Here is an 18,510-nt window from a genome sequence, read left to right as displayed (position 1 = left end):
CAGTGCCCCTTCCTCACACTGGCTTCCCCAGCTCTGGGGTGGGGCCCATTTAGGCTCCAAGACTTTGGACGTAAGGAGGCTTGAAGAGAGGCCACATCTATCCCTGATCACACAGGGAAGTCCCAGTGACTTGGGTCTAACAGCCATTCTGCAGTGGGACATCCTAGCCACTCCCCAACTCCACTGTCTGTCCAGGGATCTCTGAAGTGCACCCTCCCCTGAACATTTCACCTCGGGAGCAAGGTGCCTCCCGATTTTCATGCCCCAAGTTCTTCCCGCTGCCCCTGGCTCCTCAAATGGCAGCCGGGGAGGTAGGTGTACCAGGAAGTGCAGCAGATAAAGGGGACAGTATCACCCCTGTCACCCTGCAGGGCTGTAGCTAACTCAGGACCCAGGCCTGGCACCCAAACAGCTGAGTTGTTTCAGCTCTTTGTGATTTCTTCCTTTGTTTAGGAGGCTGAAGACACAGCAGGCTTGAGGCTCAGTAGCTCCTCCCAGTGGCCTGGAGTCAGCTCCAAATCTGGGCCATCTCAGAGGTGGTACAGTTGGGAGTTTTTCTCGTGGCCTCCAGACCCAGTTCTTAGGAGGCGGCACCAAGGTTACAAGATAGGAGGAACATCCACCTCAGGCTCACCAGGCCCCAAGAGTCAGTGTCAACCTCAAGTCACTGGGCCCTGTGAACCCCATTTCCATTGCTCTGTCCTCAGGCACTGTTGAAATATACTTTTTATTGCATTTCTGCCGTTTTACAAAAATATGACAAAATAAATTAAAAACAAATAAATAATTGCCTGCTCTGTGTGTTTTCTGTTGTGTGTGTGTGTGTGTGTCGGGGGGTTCATTTCCCCCATCCTAGTCAAAAGGAAAACGGCAGATAGGGGGGCTAGGCCCTCGCCCCAGGAGGAGCCCAAGGGAGCCAAAGCATGTTTTCTGGGCTATTGGCCGCCCATTGGTGACTGCTATTGCATGAGAATAGGAAGGCAGGGCTCCAGGCCAGCTAGTGCCAGCCACTGGGCCAGCACACAGCCTGGGGGCTGGGAGAGGCTGAGGGGGACTCGGGGGGCTCGGAGGATGGTGGCAGAGGCAGAGGTGCAAGGCTGTAGAAGCTGGTGTCTCCTGGCAGGGGCTGGGGAGCGGGCGGGGGCCCAGCCAGGGCACAGGGCGGGCACTCTGCATTGGTGGCAGGGGCCTGGCGGGGGGCAGTGCCTTCGCCCCCACAGCCCCAAGGCCCATCCCACTGCCAACAGCTGGCGGGCGGTGTCGGGGGCCTGGGCAGAAGCGTTGGCGTTGATGGCACGGGGCTTCGGCTGCTGCGGGTGCGAAGGGCTGCGGTGCCCACTGGGGCCAGCGCTGTCCCTGCGGAGGTGAGAGGGGCTGTTCCGGAGAATGCCGCCCCGTGGTCACTGGACCCCACTCGGGGCCCTGCCTGCACTCCCTCCCAACTTCTAGGCACATCAGGGCCTTATTGCTTCTGATCAATTTTGGGGTTTATCCCCTGCCTGCAGCACTGTGCCTTTCCCCTCTGGGAGAGTCAGTCTGAGGAAGTCCCTTGACTTCAGACCTAAGTCCCTTTCCTGCAACTTCCACCTCTTGGGCTCCCTAGGTGCTGGACTCCTGGCTGGGGTTGGGACAAGTGAGGTGAGAGAGGCCAGGGGTGAGGCCTGGGCCTCTGCTCAGCCTGTGGCCAAGCTCCCTGGTTGGGCAGCCTCAGGCCCTGCATCCAGGAAGGCCTCCTCCAACACTGGGCTTCAGGGTGGGGACTTGCATAGAGGCCTGGGGGATCCAGTCCCCCCAGTTAGCTGGGTGTAGAGACTTCTGGGGGCCAGGAAAGGCTGGGCCAGGTGGTGAAGGGGCCTCCCTCATCTCTGCTGGAGCTTGGCAGGCCGGGTGCCCAGGGAAGGCACCAGGACAGGGGGCTTTGGCATCCCTCCCTGGGGTGGGGAGGGTCAGGCACAGGGCTCCAGGCACTGGAGGGTCCTGGAGACTGAGCGGTCTTTTCTGAGGGGCTTTTAGATCCAGGTCCCCAACCGGGATCAGAGGCCGGGCTGCCTGTGTCCCCTTCAGCCCCACTCCCCAGGCCTGGCTTCCCCACCATATCCCCAAATCCCAGCCCAGAGTCCCCACCCCCGAGTTAAAGCTTGTGACCTGAGCCTTCCTCTTCCGGCCGGAGGACATCTGGCTCCTCAGCTGCAGCCTCGTCTGCTGGCCCACAGCGCTGGGCCCGGCCACCGCCACCGCCACCGCCAGGGGTCCCTTCCAACCGGACCTGCCCGCCCACCCCATTGGCCCCGGCCTCAGCCCGGGCTCCACTGCCAAAGGGGAAGAGCTTGCTGGCGTGGAAGGCCTTGGGTGGCGAGTGGCTGCGCTCGGGGTCCCGCCGGGTCTCCGGTGACTTGAGGAACTTGAGGAAGGCCGGCAGGCGGGTATCGCTGCCTGTGGGTGACTGAGCAGGGGTTGGTCGCGTCGCGGGGCCGGGCCCAGTGCCTGCTATTGAGGATGTGGCCCCTGAGGACAAAAACTTGCCCTGCAGCGGGATGATCTGCTTCAGCTTCATGACATTGTTGGGTGCCAGCAAGGACCCTGGGCGCTTGGGCCGCTCGGAACCATGGCCACCCACCCCGCTGCCCTTGGCCTTGGCTGAGGCCTTCTCAGGGGCAGCGGGGTCCAGCCCGGAGCCCTCAGCCCGGCTCTCCTCCCGGCTGCTGGTGTCCCGCTCCCGCCGGGTGTGGTGCTCTGTGTGGCGCTGGCGCTCCTCCTCCTCCCTCCGCTTCCGCTGCTGCTGCTGGTAACGGTGCTGGGCCTGGCGCTCGTGTCTCTGTGGGCAGAGGGGGCGTTAGAGGGACTGGGAAGGGCGGGTGTGGGAGCTCTCTGCAGAAGTGGGGAAAGGTCTAAACACTGATTGGGTGCTCATTGCATCTCTTGACCCACACCAGTGCTTCCTGAAAATTGAGGGGAGATAAAGAACATTTCCTGGCCACCAACTGTCTCCACCCATGTGCCAGACACGGTCTTATTAATTGGGAGAGTATCAACACATACTGGGCCTCAGCGGTCTTCTGCTTTCTGGAAAACCAGCCAAGACAGAGCTGTGACAGGCACAGACCAGAGTCCACACTGGCCAGTCCACTTGCCACAGGAGGCTTTGGCAGTGTCAGTTCAGGTGTGTGTTGGCCACCTGTTCTGAGGGGCCACATGGGCAGCATAGACACAGGACACTTCTATCACCATGGAGGGCTCTGTGGATTGGTCCTGGAGAGCTCCGAGGGTTGACACCCACGAGCTCATTTCTGAGGAATGCAGCAGAGGCTGGGCTTCCAGGAAGCATCAGGGGGTCCCTGATCCTGAACAGCTGGTGGTGACTGCATGCTCAGAGGGCCAGCCCTGTGCTGGGTGCCTCCGGGCTGCCAGAAGGGATCGGGTCCATTTGGAGTGCTAATTCTTACCCCGGGCTCTGCACACTTGCCTTCCTGCTAAGGCCATGGCCACCAGCCAGGCAAGGAGATGGCCCAATGAGCGGAGGAGGTGAACAGCCCAGCCCCATCCCGAGTACCTTGAAGGCCTCCCGGCGCTGGTATTCGAGCTTGGCCATCTCCTCGGCCACCCACCCTGGGATGTCAGGGATGGCCACGTGGATGAGGTACTTGAGAAGCAGAGCGAAGTGCTGAGGCAACAAAGGAGGTGGTTGGAGGCGGCAGGCTCAGGGGTGCCTGCCACCCGCCCAGCTTCCTTGTCCGGCCGCCCGGCTTCCTCACCTGGCCCCCAGCCCTACCTCAAGCACCACCACGGACACGATGGCCGCCTCGGGGCTGAGCCAGGGGAAGAGGCGCTGCAGCTGCCCACACTGGCCGATGAGATAGCAGTTGACTATGATCGCCAGGACACCCATGGCCTCCATCACCTTCTGCAGGGGGACACGGTGGGGCTCAGGCGGGGTCAGCCCTCCTCTCTGGGCCTTGTGCTCCTTCCCGGTGCACCCCGTCTCCCTGTGCACCTCAGCTTGGAGCCCTTGGCCCTCCCACACCTGCCACTGGCCGATGCTCTCGACCCGCTGCCCAAAGGGCCGCTGCAGCCCCGTGCACAGCTTGAGGGCATCGCTGCGGATCTCAATGAGGTTGTTGACCAGGGCGCACAGCGCAGCCAGGGGGAAGGCAGACGAGAAGAGCACGACGTAGCCAAACTGCACGAACATCTCCTGGTAGTCCTGGAACGTGTCCTGCGGGCGGGCGCCTACTCAGACCAGGACACTTCCTCCCTTCGACTACCTTTCTCTGTCAAGACCACCTCCCTTAGATTATCCCATAGGGACCCAGAGCCTCCCTCTGGCAGGCTCCTGCTTACATCACGGGCCCCGTTATTTCCCCGAACCTCCACCATCAGACGGTGTGCCCGCCCCTCGGAGGACCCTGCCGCCACCCTCAGACACCTGCCTTACCTCGTACTTCTTCATACAGCTCTCGAGCTCAGCCTGGGTGAGCTGGGGTGAGTGCTCCTCCTCGGGCGGGTCGATCCAAGAGGACCGATTCTGCCGCCGCTGCTTCTGGGCCAAGTTGCCTGAGCCGGTCTCCAGCTCTGGGCCCCCATCTGGCCCCTGGTCACGGCCCTCACCCCCAGCCCGGCGGAGCAGGACAGCTGGGGGCTCCCTCTCAGGGCTGCCAGGGGCCCCCTCCACCTCATCCTCCTCCTCGGCTAGGGTGAACACGCCCGGCTCCAGCCCCTTCTCTACCATTGTGGGGCTCCCCTCCTCCAGGAGGGCCTCTGGACTTGGGCCTGGCCGGTGACGCCTGACCCCCCGCTCAGCAAAGCTGACCTTCTTTAGACGGAGCCCGCAGTCCAGGAGGTCGCCCTCCTCACCTTCTTCCTCGTCCTCCTCTTCCTCCTCCTCCTCCTCCTCCTCTTCCTCCTCCTCCTTGCCCCCTCTCAACCCATTCCCTCCCTCCCCACCTTCCCCCGTGGGCCGCCGTTCCACTATGGCCTCTTCCTCCTCCTCTGGTGCCCCGCAGCCCCCACTGAGACACCTGCGGCGCCCTCTGCCACCACTGCCGCCGCCACCTTCTTCGGCCTGGGGTTCAAGGTGGTAGGGTGCAGGGCGCCGAAGGCTGAGCAGGCCAAGCAGGGCCTGGGCCAGCTCCCAAGCGGCCTGCAGGCTGAGCTCGCCTCGGCCCAGCCGCCGGTACAGGTGTGGCTGCAGGACCTCGCGCACATTCTGAAGAAACTGGCGGGTGATCAGCAAAGTGGCCAGCATCTGGAGGCAGGAAAGGGGCGAAGAGAGCATGCGTGGGGAGCAGGCAGGGCCCTGGGCACCAGGACAGGCTACTGGGATGGGGCCCCCACCCTCCCAGAGCACATTTCCAGACACACCCCCCCCCCCCCCCCGGAACCCAGTTCCTAACTCCACCCTTTTGGAAGACCCTGGACACAGAGTCCCCAGCCTCTGCAGCCTCTATCACTGTTCACCTGCCACCAATCACAGCCCGACCAGCCACAGTGCTCCTGGCCCGCCTTGCTGAGGGCTCAGGGCTGCCCTGCTTACAGCACCACCTGGGAGCTCAGCCACTGCCCAGGCCTTGCGGGGCTGCCATCTGCACCACGCCAGGGGGGCCCCATCCCCTCGTAGCATGCACCCTCAGCTTGTCGTGAGGCCCCCAGCACAGCCACACTGCCTGCCCCAGCGAGGCCCTCGGGCTCGCCACCTGCCCATACTTTGGCCTGGGCCAGGTGCAGGCGGCCCCGGAGGGAGAGGAGGAGCAGGTGGAACTGCAGGGCCACGAGCGGGGCCAGCACCGCCCGAAGCTGCCGCTCGAGGCTCTGGGACAGGGACAGGACGAGCAGGAGCTGTGAAGGGACCGACGGACAAGCAGACAGACAGATGGGGGGTGACCGGCAGAGAGGACAAACAGATGGACGGATGGACAGAGAGGAGAAAAGGATGGAGGATGGGGGAGGGGCTGGAGAGCCCATGGACCCCTTGGGCCAGGCACGGCCCCCCCGTTGGCCTCCATGGGGGCAGGGCACTGCCTTCAGCCAGGGTCTCACCTCTTTCAGGCGCTCCATGTCCTTGAGGTAGAAGCCAATGTAGAAGAGGCTCAGGTAGGAATTGATGAACTGGAACTGTGGGAAGCAGGCAGTGGTCACCCTGCTGTCCCCTGACCCCAGGAGTCCTGCCGTGCCCCGCCTGTTGGCTGCCACTCACCAGAACAACCTTGATAATGAGGTGCTTCTCGTAGGCGCTCTCCAGCCGGTAATTCTCTGGGGGTCAAAGGGGCGAGTAAAGGGGCGGCCTGGGGTGCCTGTGGGGATGGGGGACCTTCCTCCCAGGGGCTGGGCAGCAGGGACCTCCCCTCAAAGAGCATACCCATGTCATTGAGCCATATGGCAAGTTTCTTGTAGCCCTCCGCACTTATGCTGACCAGCAGGGCCAGCATGACCTTGGGCAGGAACCGGGCAAGGCGGGGCAGCCCCTTCACACTCAGCACCAGCTCCTGCAGGGGTAGGGGGTTCATGGGTCACCCTGGCAGCTGGGCTAGGCTCAGGCTGGACCTGGGCAGGTGGTCACCAGATCCAGGCTGGGGCTAGGGCTGGGGACCCGAGATCACCTGCAACTGGAAACAGCCAAGCATGAGCAGGAACACGCAGGCCAGGCAGGTGAGGCACAAGGGAACACTCACAAACAGCTGGAAGAACAGCCGCTTCCACGGTGGGTAGTAGAACTCCTCGGCCCGTGTCACCGGGCTGATGCGCCGCACACCCTGGTGGAGGGCAGGGGCCACGCCCAGCTTGGAGGCAGGGGGGCTGCCCCTGACCCCCCACCCTTACCCATCCTCTGAAGTCAATTTCCCTCCAACATGCCCTTGCTTTTCCGGTACCCCTACCTGATGCCTCCTTCCCAGTCTCTGGAACCCAATTTCCCACCTTTCTCCTCTGAGTATGCAGGTGTTCCCCCCACCCCCGTCGTCACACCCTTTCTGAGGCTGTAGCTGGATTTCACAGTTCCTGTCTTTGCTCCTACAGAGCTTCCTGCCTCCAACTCCCATTCTTGGAGACCTTGGACTCAGCAACTTCTGACTGACCCTGAACTGGGGTCGTGGCTCCTCCACGGCTTCCCCTGGTGAGTCCAGAGTCCCCCACTTGTAGGCCAGCTCTGCCCCCCTCCGTTTCCACTCCTCCAAGAACAGTGTTGACCAGACCACGTTGAACAGGGCAAAGACCACGCAGGACACATCCTGGCTTGTCTGGGGGTGGCAAAGAGGATCCAGCTGTTATCCAGGCTGGCTCGGGAAGGAGGGTGTCTCAGTGCCCCAGCCCACGCCTTAGCCCACGCCCAGCACCTGATCGGCTTCTGTGAACGTGTACAGGACGGAGCCGAACACGGCTGGATATACCATCGCCGACGTGTAGAAGCCCAGCCAGGCAAAGTACATGGCAATCTTCACACCAAAATAGTCGCAGATCTCATCTGCAGGGGTGGGCGGGTGGGAAGGGGTTCCCGGTCAGCCCTGCCCTCCTCCTGGGACTCCTGCACACCCCCTGGCCCAGGCCACACCTAGGGGCTGGTTTTCACACACAGCCTGCACCCATGACTTCATGAGGCGGTTCAGGATGCGTTGCTCATGGACCGGGAACACTTGCTGGATGATCCCACGGGCCGCCAGCTCAGGGACTGTTGGGAGACAAGAATGGTGACCCTTGGCCCTCTGCCTGTGCCTGGCCACACCCCTTTGGCCGAAACCCAAGTTTTCACGGCTTTTTGCCTGCTCTTAAACCTGCAGAGGCTCTTCCCAGGGGAGGAGTTCTGGGGGGACGGAATATCTGGTTTTCCTCCAGAATTTGGGAGGTGCAGGCACAGGTGGGGAAGGGTGCAGGAAACCTAGAAAGGTGGGGGTCCCGGCGGGGAACCATGTTTTTTAATAAAGCCACCTCGGTTCATTACTTTGTATGGCTGAGGAATGGTGCCAAGTTGGCATGAGAAGGTGGACTTGCAGCGGCTGGTTTCCTGGAGTGGAAACTGAGGCCCAGGGCCACACAGCACAGTGTCCAAGAGTGTGCTGTCCATGGTCCTGCCGCTCCCTTATTCCAGACCCAGAAAAGGTTCCCGTGGAACTGCCACCTGGAGGACAAGCCCCACCCTTGGCTGAGGCCGGGATCCTTCAGCTCCTCTGGCCAGGCCCCACCCAACTCTCTGCCAGCCCAATTGTTGTACCCAGGCCCCGCCCTCCTGCGGTGATAGGCTGTCTTCTAAGAGACCCACCCAACTCCCCACACGTGGGAGTGGGCCCCGCCTCACTCACTGATTGGCTGGTCCTCCAGGAAACGCACGTTGTGCAGAGCCTCACCCTGCTTGGCTCGCAGGTTCTGAAGCCAGAAACGGATGATGCTCTGTCGCTCCTGCAGGGGACAGGGCGTGAGTACAGCGAGTAACAGCGAGTAACGCCTGCAGGCTAGGGATGTGCAGGAGGTGCGCTGGGGGCCGAGCCGGCGCACCTGGGAGGTGAAGAAGCGTAGCTCACTCTCCACATTCTCGTAGATAAAGTCCTCCTCGCAGGAGAAGCCGCGGGTGCCCCCGCCAAACTCTGCCTTCACTGCTTTCCGCAGACCCAGCTCGTCGGCCCCTCGGAGTAGGCTGCAGGAAGTCAGGGGAGCGGGTCACGGGGAGACCCTGGCTCGCTATCCTGGAGGGAGGGATGGTGCCCCTGGCAGCCGCCCCGAGTCAAACACAGAACGGCGGGGCCTTGTAGTTGGTGCTTGGAGGGGCAGGGAGCTGGGTGTCAGGGCCGGCGAGAGGCCGGGGACAGGGACTCGCCTCTCATACGTGGCGGTGACGAAGAAGGCATAGGCACGCGTGTGACGGTGGTGGCGGACTTGCACGATGAGCTCAGGGATGCCCACGCGGATGTGGTTCAGCAGCCACAGCAGCGTGTGGTCATCCGTCGTATCTGCCAAGGGTTGCAAGGACTGAGGAGTCTTGCCAGGATGGGTCTGAGGTCGCTTACAGACTCCCACTCAGGGGAGCCCGACTCAGGGAGCCCCGTCTGAGCACCGTGCGGGTGGGCACGGGTACCTGGGAAGGTCATCAGCACGTCGCAGTTCTCCGTGGGCACAGTCTTCATCCACGCCTTGTGGGACACCAGGTACCGACCCGCTTGCAAGAGCCGCTTCCCAAAAAGCTTATCTGGGGAGGCAGGCCGTCCAGGCCGCGGTCAGGCCACTTCTGGACCAGGAGCCTGGCCTCCAGCCCTTGCCCCTGCTCACACACTCACCGGGGCTCCTGGGCACTCAGCCTGGCTTTCAAGGCCCTGCAAGCTCTGCACTTGGCTTGTTTCCTTGCCTTCAAGTCCTTGCACCAGCGGAACCCTCCTCCAGGAATGCCCTTCCCCCAGACCCTCTCTTACAAATCTTACTCATTCTTGAGGCCCAGATCCGCCTCCAACACCACAATGGATGGGGCAGCTTACTCGCAGCCCTGAGCGCCTCACCCTATTATGTCAACGAGTCTTCACAGCTGGGTGTGATTCTTACCCCCATTTCACAGGTAGGGAAACCGAGGTCCAAAGCATTTAAATCACGCGCCCAAGGTCACACAGCGGAGCTGGGGTTCGAACCCAGAACTGTATGATTCTATACCCTTTGCGGAGAGGAACTCTCAAGCACCGCCCTGCCTGGCCCCAATCGGTAGCCCAAGGGGTGACGGGCCTCAGCCTCCAGTCTGGGCTCTAGGAGGGGCGTGTCCGGGTCTCTGCGCTGGGACCCCCGCCCGCTGCCCGGTTCTGGTCGCGCCCGCCCTGCCGCAGCCGCAGTGCCAGGAGGAGCCGGCCCCTCGACTGAACTCCAGACCGGAGACAGCTGACCCCAATTCCCCTCCCCGTCCGGCCGCCGCGCGCAGACCAGGCACCTGCAACCCTGACTGATGCAGCCGCCGCACACCTACCCAGAACTCCGGACGCCGGAGCTGCAGGCTCGCCCTCTGGCGGGGGCCTCTTGCCGCGCTCGCCCTCCAGGGACGTACCCCCAGTGCCAGAGGTAGCTTCGGCCATAGCGAGGGCAGCGCAGGGCAGGGCAAGTCAGCGGCTGCAGACTGCCGGGACGCCGAGGGTCCGCGGGCACATGGGGCCGGTGCAGCTCCAGAGCGCCCCAGAGGAGGAGACAAAGGCCGCGCCCGCCCGCCCGCGCCGGCTGCGTCTCCGCGTGCCCGAACGCTGCTTCTCGTCCCCGCCCGCGCCGAACCTTGCCTCTCCTGCTCGGTCCCGCGCACGTCGCTCTCGGATTCTCAATTCCGCCCTAGTTGTTTTCTGGGTTTCGTTCTCGCCCGCCCACCTCACGTTCTGGTGCTCGTTCCCGCCCGCACCGCACCGAAGGTGCATTCCCCTTCTTGTCCCCGCCCGCTCCAGATTCTGGGTCTCGTCTCCGCCCGCTCCGGATTCTGGGTCTCGTCTCCGCCCGCTCCGGATTCTCCTCCTGAGTTTCCCCATCTGAAGAGGCGCGTTTGGAATCTGAGATGGGAGTGATTCGACTAGAACAATACATTAAGCGGGGGAGGCCTGGTCTGGGGAGATTCCGGGTAACAATAAATTCAACTACCACAGCAGGAATGTGAATAATTATAGCAGGTCCTGTCTCAGCCCTTAGCCCTGCCCTAGAACACTGCCCAGGACGCCCTCACTCCCTCTTTCTTCAATCCACCAGGATGTAACCGTCTCAGGAAGGACTGGATCGAGTTGCCAGTTTAGCAAATGAAAACACAGTCCTCCCAGTTAGTTAGATATGTTATTCTAAAAAATAAAAGGCCTTTCAAAGTGAGAAGCAAAAAGCATTTATTTGAGATCAATAAGAAGAGCTATTTGGGATGGGCAGAAGTCCAAACAGTGTTGCAATTAGGAAACAAAGGCAATGGGTATTAAGAAAGAGGAAGCAAACAATTACATCGACAGCAGGAAGGCGTTTCTATTGGTGCAGATCACAGTGACGTTAACGCTAAACAATGTTTTAAAATTTCAGTCCAGTAGTCATAATACCCTTCTTATCTTTGCAAACAGTTCTTCAGAAAATAAGTTTGCTTAGACCCAGTCCAAAGATTGTTTTGCCCTGTTTTAACATTTCAAAGGTTTGAGGCATAAGACATGCGAAGCAGTTCCTTTGGGATGGCAGCTTCTGCTCCATTTTATTTATTTTTTTCTCTTTTTTTTTTAAAAACATATTTTTTTTATTGACTTCAGAGAGGAAGGGAAAGGGAGAGAGAGAAAAATCAATGATGAGAATCATCCATCAGCTGTCTCCTGTCTCCTGCATGCCCCCTATGGGAATCCAACCTGCACCCCCTGGATGTGCCTTGACCGGAATCAAACCGCGACCTCCTGGTTCATAGGTTAACACTCAGCCACTGAGCAACACCAGCCGGGCTTTTGTCTTTTTGTTTGTTTTAGTTAATTTTTTTTTAAATTTTTGTTTGTTTTCTTTCTTTTTTTTTCTGCTCCATTTAAAAGTGAGTCCGTTTATATTACTTTTTAAAAATAAAATTGATGAGCGAGAGAGGAAGGAACATCCATTTGCTGTTCCACTCATTTATGCATTCATTGGTGGCTTCTTGTATATGCGCTGACCAGGGATAAAACCCGCAACCTTGGACTATGGGGGCAAGGCTCTAACCAACTGAGTTACCAGGCCAGAGCAGTTTATATTCCTTTTTACAAATGTGAATTTCAGATAAACGAATAAATCTTTAGTACGTCCCAAATATTACATGGGACACAACATTATTCATTGTTTATCTGAAATTCACATTTAACTGGGCGTCCTGTATTTTGTCTGGCACCCAGACTCCTGCCCATCCTGAGCTGCCTCCTCCCTTAGAGAGAGCCCAGCGAGGGCAGGTGCCTGTTCCGGGTCTCAGAATGCACACAGTAGACGCTTTGATGTATACATGACAGATGGAGCAACTCAGAGACAGCGAATGCATTGTTAGTCCCTTTTCTGCAAAATTAAAAGTTGAGCAGGGCGGGGCGTGGGAGAAAAGAGAACTCTAGCCTTTCCGACCGATTCTTTCCCAAATGCAGGTGCTCTGCCCGCCCGCTCCATCCAAGAACCAAAGAATTGACCATGAGAAAGCGTCCCCGAGACCCCGCCCATCCAGTGCCAGGAATTCCACCATCAGCTCTTTATTCTGCTACGATCCCACGTTCTAGGTTAACCTGAAAGTAATCGCGAGACTCACGTTTCTGGCTTTCGATGGGGGAGGAGGGGACGGGGGTCCAGAGGCAGACGACATTCAGCTCTGCAGGAGCAGGCCTGGGCCGGTGGGGGCGGGGGGACAGGGGGGCTGTGCTGGGGGTTCCAGGAGGCGACCTTGGAGCTAGGCCCCGAGGATGAATTTGTCAAATGAGGAAGGATATTGGAGGCCGAGGGAGCAGCAGGAGAGAAAACTGGGAAGGGATGCCAACCTGGAGAGCCCCGGGAAAACAAGTGGGCATCTTCCCAGAAGATTTGCCCAGCGCCGGAACTATCCCCCTGGGCCTCTGAAATGCTCTTGCTTCACCTAATGCTACGGAGTAGCTCGGTAGAAAAACGGGACTCGAACTCTCACCTCTCTGTAATTCCTACCGCTCAGTGCCCGCGTTCCTCCCACCCCTCATTTCCGGTATTTCGGATGCCGGCAGCTCTAGGATCTGAAAAATTCTGTCTAGTGTTGCCAGGGGAAACGATTTCGCTGCAACCCCACGTGCAGGCCCCGCCTCTTTCCCAGGCACCAGCCAATAGAAACGCAGATCTTCAGTGGGTTGGACGGTATGTCTGTTAAGGGGCCCAATGGTAGCTGCGAATCCTTGAGCACTTGACCGTCTCGCCGCGGAGTGGGCGGGGCCTCCTGTCTGGACTCGCAACCTCTGGGCTGGGCAGGCGGGCTGGTCGCTGCTGGGAATCCATGTGGCGGGGGCTCTGGACCCTGGTAGCCCGGGCGGCACGTGGGCCACGCAGGTGGGATGACCGGGGGAAGGGGTGTGTCTGCGTGGGGCGTTGCTTGGGCTGCAAGTCCTCTCCGTGGGGTTTGGGGGCTCAGTTCCCTGCGGCGGAGCCAAGCTTTCGAGTTCTTCCAAGCCCCCATCTCCTCCGCCCCCTGCCGCAGTCACCTGGCCTCAGGGTCCTCCATCCGGTCACCCTCTGGCTTCAGACCCTCCGGGCTCCCTCCCCCCCCACCCCCCCAGCCGCAGAGCCTGCTTCCACTTGGGGCATTTCTCCACCGTGGAACCCTCGATCCAACTGCCTGCTCTGCGGCAGAGCCTCCGCGATGCACTGACTCTCCTCTCCTGTCCCAGACCGTGCGCGCGCCAGGGCAGCGGCGCCCGGGCTCCTGGGTCCGGGGCCACCATTTTCGCGCTGAGCTCTGGCCAAGGCCGCTGTGGCATCGCAGTGATCCGGACCAGCGGTCCTGCCAGCGGGCACGCCCTCCGGAGCTTGACTGCACCCCGGGAGTTGCCCCGCGCCCGCAGCGCCAGCCTGCGCCTGCTCACCGACCCCCGCTCCGGGGAGCCGCTGGACCGCGCCTTAGTGCTCTGGTTCCCAGGTGAGGGTCTTCGGACCCCGAGCCTCCCGTAGCTCCCATGACCCCGTAAACCACCCCAGGCGGTTGCCCAGGCTATATACCCTTCCCTCCTCACCACACCAGGTCCCCACAGTTTCACGGGTGAGGACTGTGCGGAGTTCCACGTGCATGGAGGCCCGGCAGTGGTGAGTGGCGTCCTGCAGGCCCTGGGTGAGTCTTCAGCCTTGGGTTGGAGGTCTGGCCCTGCCAGTGGGCCTGGGTGGGGGCCAGGGTCTCAGCACCTGGGACTGTCCCGCAGGCAGGGTTCCAGGGCTGCGGCCTGCGGAGGCGGGTGAGTTCACCAGGCGGGCCTTTGCCCACGGGAAGCTGAGCTTGACTGAGGTGGAGGGGCTGGCGGATCTGATCCATGCGGAAACGGAGGCGCAGCGGCGGCAGGCCCTGAGGCAGCTGGACGGGGAGCTGGGTCAGCTCTGCCGTGGCTGGGCAGAGACCCTCACTAAGGCAAGTCCCCGTTTGCCCACTCTCTGCCTCAGAGATCCCCATCTGCCCATCCCCTGTATGAGAGCTTCTGGTCTATGAACCTCCAATCTGATCCCCTAAGTCAGGCTGGACCTGGGCAAATTGCGGGGGCTGGGGGATAGGTTCCTGGGTGATAACACCGCATACCTCCCCTCCCCCAGGCTCTGGCCCATGTGGAGGCCTATATCGACTTTGGGGAGGATGACAACCTGGAGGAGGGCATCCTGGAGCAAGGTGTGTTTTCCTGGGGGTCACGGGTGGGGACACCCGGCATTTCAGTCCCTAGAAGCCCCCTCACTCCCTCCTCTCGGCTTTCTTTCATCCACAGCTGACAGCCAAGTGCGAGAGCTGGAGGTGGCACTGGACACACACCTTCGAGATGCGAGGCGCGGGCAGAGGCTGCGCTCAGGGGCGCACGTAGTGGTCACGGGACCCCCCAACGCGGGCAAGAGCAGCCTAGTAAACCTACTCAGTGCGTGGGAGGTGGGCCGGGGCGGGGCCTGAGCTGTTCAGGTGTGGGGAAGGGCCAGGGAGGATCCAAGCTCTCGCCTGCCAGGGACTGGAGCTTGGGAGAGGGGCTCCCTTGTCTTCACTGACTTCCGCCCCTTTCTCTGACTCCCCTTCCCCTCCCCAGGCCGGAAGCCAGTGTCCATCGTGTCCCCAGAGCCGGGGACCACCCGTGACGTGCTGGAGACCCCCGTAGACCTGGCCGGGTTCCCAGCGCTCCTGAGCGACACGGCAGGGTTGCGGGAGGGTCAGGGGCCCGTGGAGCAGGAGGGTGTGCGGCGCGCCCGAGAGAGGTGGGTGGGCGGGCAGACAGGGTGGTGGGAGAGGGAAATGTGGCCCTTCCTTTCCCTGTTGTATTTATTATTCTTTCTTCTTGAATCAAAAATTTAACTGGGGACTCTGTAATCTGGGGAGAGCAGCCTTAGATTTTGGCCTCTGCCCACATGTTCTGCTCCACCCCTGACACTCAGCTCCATCCCTACCCCCAATGCTCTGCCCCGCCCCCACACTCAGCCCAATTCCCGAAATTGCTCTGCTCTGGGGTCACTTCTCAGCTGGTTCTCCCTGCTCCTCCAGGCTGGAGCAGGCTGACCTCATCCTGGCTGTGCTGGACGCCTCTGACCTGGCCTCTCCATCCAGCTGCAACTTCCTGGACACGGTGGTCACCCCCGCGATAGCTCGGAGCCCCAATGGGAACAGCCAGCGTCTCTTGCTCGTGCTGAACAAGTCGGACCTGCTGCCCCCTGGGGGTCCAGACCTCAGCCCTGAGCTGCCCCCCCACCTGCTGCTGTCCTGCCTGACTGGGGCGGGGCTGGACGGCCTCCTGGAGGCACTGAGGAAGGAGCTGGCTGCAGTGTGAGCCTCGCCTTGCCCACCCCACAGCCTCTACCACGTTCAAGGGGATGCTGAGCCTCGGCTCTGGGCACATGCCTGCCTGCAGGCTCCGTTTCTGTCTCTGCAGAATGAGTATGCTCATCCCCCTCGGAGCGGTGGTTATAAAGCTAAGAGAGACCATGTTCTTTGTCCCTTGCAGGTGTGGGGACCCATCCACTGGCCCACCACTTCTGACGCGGGCAAGGCACCAACATCACCTGCAGGCTTGCCTGGATGCCCTGGGTCACTACAGGCGAGCTACAGATGTGGCCCTGGCCGCCGAGGCACTGCGCGTCGCCCGGGGACACCTGGCCCGCCTCCACGGTGGAGGGGGCGCCGAGGAGATCCTGGACATCATCTTCCGGGACTTCTGCGTGGGCAAATGAGGGGACCGCTGCAGCTGGAGCCAGGCTGGATGGACACCCAGGAGCCTGGAGACATCTGGGAATGGCTTAGGCCAGTGATGGGCAACCTTCTGAGCTTGGTGTGTCAAACTTCACCAAAAAACTGAGCCTAACTCGGGTAGTGTGTCACTTTGAGGAAAAAACTAACTCCAAGACTCTAGTCGCAAAAGTTTCATCCTCAGGAGCAGCAAATGTTTCATCCTCGGCATGCGGCTGCCTCAGCGGCCGCGTGTCATCAGAAATGGCTACGTGTGTCAGTGCTGACACGCGTGTCATAGGTTCGCCATCACTGGCCTAGGCCAAGCGAGGTTTTCACTTCCTTGGGGAAGAACTTGACGGCAGAACATGAGTGAGCTCCCTATTGTGATGGTGACCACGCTCTGCTGGCCAGAATCCCCCACGGGGACTTGCTGGGGTTCAGGCCCTAGAGGGGGGCTGAGCAGCGGTCCCTTTGGGCACCTGACCCTGCGGGAGTAGCAGTGAGGGTTGGGAGGGAGTTAGGGAGTCTCAGGGGTCTTTTTTCATAGTTTTAATGTATTTTGTAAAAAACCAAAGGAAAAAAATCTCAGGTGATCCGGAAATGTGGAAATCTCTCCCCCACCGCCGCTGGTGTCATAGCATAACTGTGTCCTTCTGGAACTTTCTTTGAGTGTTTGTATACTTGTGAATGCACCTGTAAAACATGTTTTATCTTGTATATTCTACAAACACTGCGTGTTTATTGCTCTGCAAGTTGTCATTCCTTTTTTAATATTAATCTTGGAACTTTGTCTCTTAAAAGTGAGTTGCAAAATCCTGGGGGCCCTACTTCCTTTCCAAGATTATTCGTCTCTGTCGATTGATTGATTGATTCATTCCTTTGCTCATTTAGTGTTTACCAAGCACCCTCTATGGTCTAGAGTTGTACACATCATTTTACCGGATCTTCATAACAGCACAATGCAGTGGGCCGTTCTAAAGATGAGGAAACTGACTCGGAATAGTGGGTGGTGGTGGAGGTCCCAGCTTTGGGATTTGCACACAGGGCTGTGCGACTCAGTTTACTGTGGGCCTTCGGTGCAAGGGGCCGAGTGCAGGGTGCTGGGAACGTGGACAGAAGCAAGCAAGCATCACCTCTCCCCTTGTTAGAGATCTAGCTCCTTCCAGTGAGGTCTGATGGCTGCTGTGTGACCTGGGATGTGACCTGGTTAGGGACCTGTGGGGTGAGTTCCAGGAAGGCCTCAGAGGGAGGCCTTTTATTCTGGGACTTTAGGAGGGCGTGCTATGGTGCTGACAAACCAGCAGAGGGCGCCTTGCTCTAACAAGGAGGTGCCTGGCCGTCCTCTAGGGTTCTAGGGATGCAGGCTTCTACACCCCTCTGGCGGTTTACAAATAGTCAACGCTCCCTGCCAGAGGCGGGAACTGAGTCTCAAATAGGGTCAGGATCTTTTCCAGAATCAGAAGAAGACCACCTCCGGTAGCTGAAGATACAATCGCTCAGCTTCCAGGGGGCAGGCGAGCAGCGGCTGGGAGCTGTCCAGGGCCCACAAAGGGTAGGAGCGGGTCTTTAGGAGGCGCCCACCACCCAGCCCCGTGTCCTCGCGGACTTCATAGCAATATGTCACTATGGATGGATTCCGTTGCTTATTCAGCAGCTGGGATCGCCCCTGAATGGGGCGCGCCTGGAGGGAAAGGGTTACTGAGAGCTGAGTCCACGGATATTACTGGTACGCCCATTTTTCAGAAAAGCAATTGATGCCCAGAGAAGAAAAGCAATAATGTAGGTCCAGGGGGGGCGGGGGTACTCGTCCAGATGTCACGCATGGGGAGGGTCTGGAGGTCTCCCAGGAAGGGTGAGCGTGGTCCAGGTGGGGCGGGAGACGCTCGGGGCAGGATGCCTGAGCCCCCGCCGGCCTCCCCCTAGGCCCTGGCACAGGGCTGGACCAAGGTCCTTGGCTACAGTCCCTTTTTTCCAAGAAGGGTGAGGTGGTTTGTGGGAAGCAGCCATGGGGGTTATTTATAGAGGTCACAGGAAATCCCCAAAGAGTCAGAACCTCACCCGGCGGCTGGACCACAGGGTCAGGGAGGGGGTCTGCCAATTGCTCCCGACTGGCACTCCGTCCCCGCCCCTCCCCAGAGAGCCACCAAGCCTGGGTGAGTCAGTGCTACAGGATCGGAGCCAGAAAGAGTGAGGGGTGGGCTGGGCGGCCCCAGGGGAAGTGAGGGCTGCACCTGGGCATCCAGGAGAGCTGCCTGGAGGTGGAACCTCTAGGGCTGGGCCGTGGAGGGAAAAGAACTTGTCAGGCAAGAAAAGGCATTCCAGTCTGAGGGCACAGCACACCTCACAATGAAGCGTCAGTGAGTCTGGTCAGAGAATGAAATGTGCAGGGCAGCTGGAGGCCAGGGCTCATTGCACAAGGGGGCAGGGGCACAAGAGAGCTGGGGAACTGGACTTGGTGCTCCAGTAATGGGGAGCCATGGAGGGTGTCAGGAGAGGGATGTGGTCAGATCCCATGATGGAAAGATCTCTCTGGACCAGTCCGGGGGCCATGTCGGAGGCAGAGGCTGAGGTCCAGGTATTGGAGGACTGAGCCAGGGATGGGTATGGGGACTGGCTGGAGGAGAGACATCCTGGGATGCTCTGAATGGGAGAGACCAGCCAAGAGTTACAGACCTGTACCCAGGAGTCCAGAGAGTTTAGAA

General features: G+C 60.2%; 2 protein-coding genes across 2 annotated transcripts; one reads left to right on the top strand and one right to left on the bottom strand.

Annotated features, from left to right (window-relative positions):
- Nucleotides 1-714: 714 nt before the first annotated feature.
- Nucleotides 715-10,111, bottom strand: ANO8 (anoctamin 8). The gene is made up of 18 exons (XM_008157797.3): nt 9,923-10,111; nt 9,056-9,166; nt 8,798-8,930; nt 8,479-8,617; nt 8,286-8,382; nt 7,541-7,657; nt 7,326-7,453; nt 7,068-7,229; nt 6,594-6,746; nt 6,353-6,479; nt 6,191-6,246; nt 6,034-6,108; nt 4,433-5,242; nt 4,022-4,213; nt 3,770-3,901; nt 3,551-3,661; nt 2,146-2,815; nt 715-1,356 (listed from the first exon to the last, which is right to left on the bottom strand). Exons 1-18 carry the CDS (start codon nt 10,026-10,028, stop codon nt 998-1,000), a joined length of 3,678 nt encoding a protein of 1,225 aa, XP_008156019.2. The 5' UTR covers nt 10,029-10,111; the 3' UTR covers nt 715-997.
- A 2,756-nt stretch (nt 10,112-12,867) lies between these two features.
- GTPBP3 (GTP binding protein 3, mitochondrial) lies at nt 12,868-16,554 on the top strand. Its single transcript, XM_054716825.1, has 9 exons — nt 12,868-12,960; nt 13,299-13,546; nt 13,649-13,735; nt 13,824-14,026; nt 14,206-14,278; nt 14,373-14,516; nt 14,679-14,844; nt 15,128-15,406; nt 15,585-16,554. Exons 1-9 carry the CDS (start codon nt 12,908-12,910, stop codon nt 15,808-15,810), a joined length of 1,479 nt encoding a protein of 492 aa, XP_054572800.1. The 5' UTR covers nt 12,868-12,907; the 3' UTR covers nt 15,811-16,554.
- The last annotated feature ends 1,956 nt before the right edge of the window (nt 16,555-18,510 follow it).

This window comes from Eptesicus fuscus, chromosome 6 (genome assembly GCF_027574615.1).
Source record: "Eptesicus fuscus isolate TK198812 chromosome 6, DD_ASM_mEF_20220401, whole genome shotgun sequence".
NCBI lineage: Eukaryota > Metazoa > Chordata > Mammalia > Chiroptera > Vespertilionidae > Eptesicus > Eptesicus fuscus.
This window is presented reverse-complemented; position numbering and strand designations above follow the sequence as displayed.

What these genes read in the sequence shown, in the direction of transcription:
- ANO8 (XM_008157797.3), bottom strand. Translation starts at nt 10,028, where the DNA reads ATGGCCGAAGCTACCTCTGGCACTGGGGGTACGTCCCTGGAGGGCGAG. An exon ending in AGAGCATCGGCCAGTGGCAG is followed by an intron (nt 3,902 to 4,021) that starts GTGTGGGAGGGC and finishes GTCCCCCTGCAG; the next exon opens with AAGGTGATGGAGGCCATGGG. An exon ending in GCCGGAAGAGGAAGGCTCAG is followed by an intron (nt 1,357 to 2,145) that starts GTCACAAGCTTT and finishes TCACCTCCGCAG; the next exon opens with GGACAGCGCTGGCCCCAGTG.
- GTPBP3 (XM_054716825.1), top strand. Translation starts at nt 12,908, where the DNA reads ATGTGGCGGGGGCTCTGGACCCTGGTAGCCCGGGCGGCACGTGGGCCA. An exon ending in TGGCGTCCTGCAGGCCCTGG is followed by an intron (nt 13,736 to 13,823) that starts GTGAGTCTTCAG and finishes ACTGTCCCGCAG; the next exon opens with GCAGGGTTCCAGGGCTGCGG. An exon ending in AGGAAGGAGCTGGCTGCAGT is followed by an intron (nt 15,407 to 15,584) that starts GTGAGCCTCGCC and finishes TGTCCCTTGCAG; the next exon opens with GTGTGGGGACCCATCCACTG.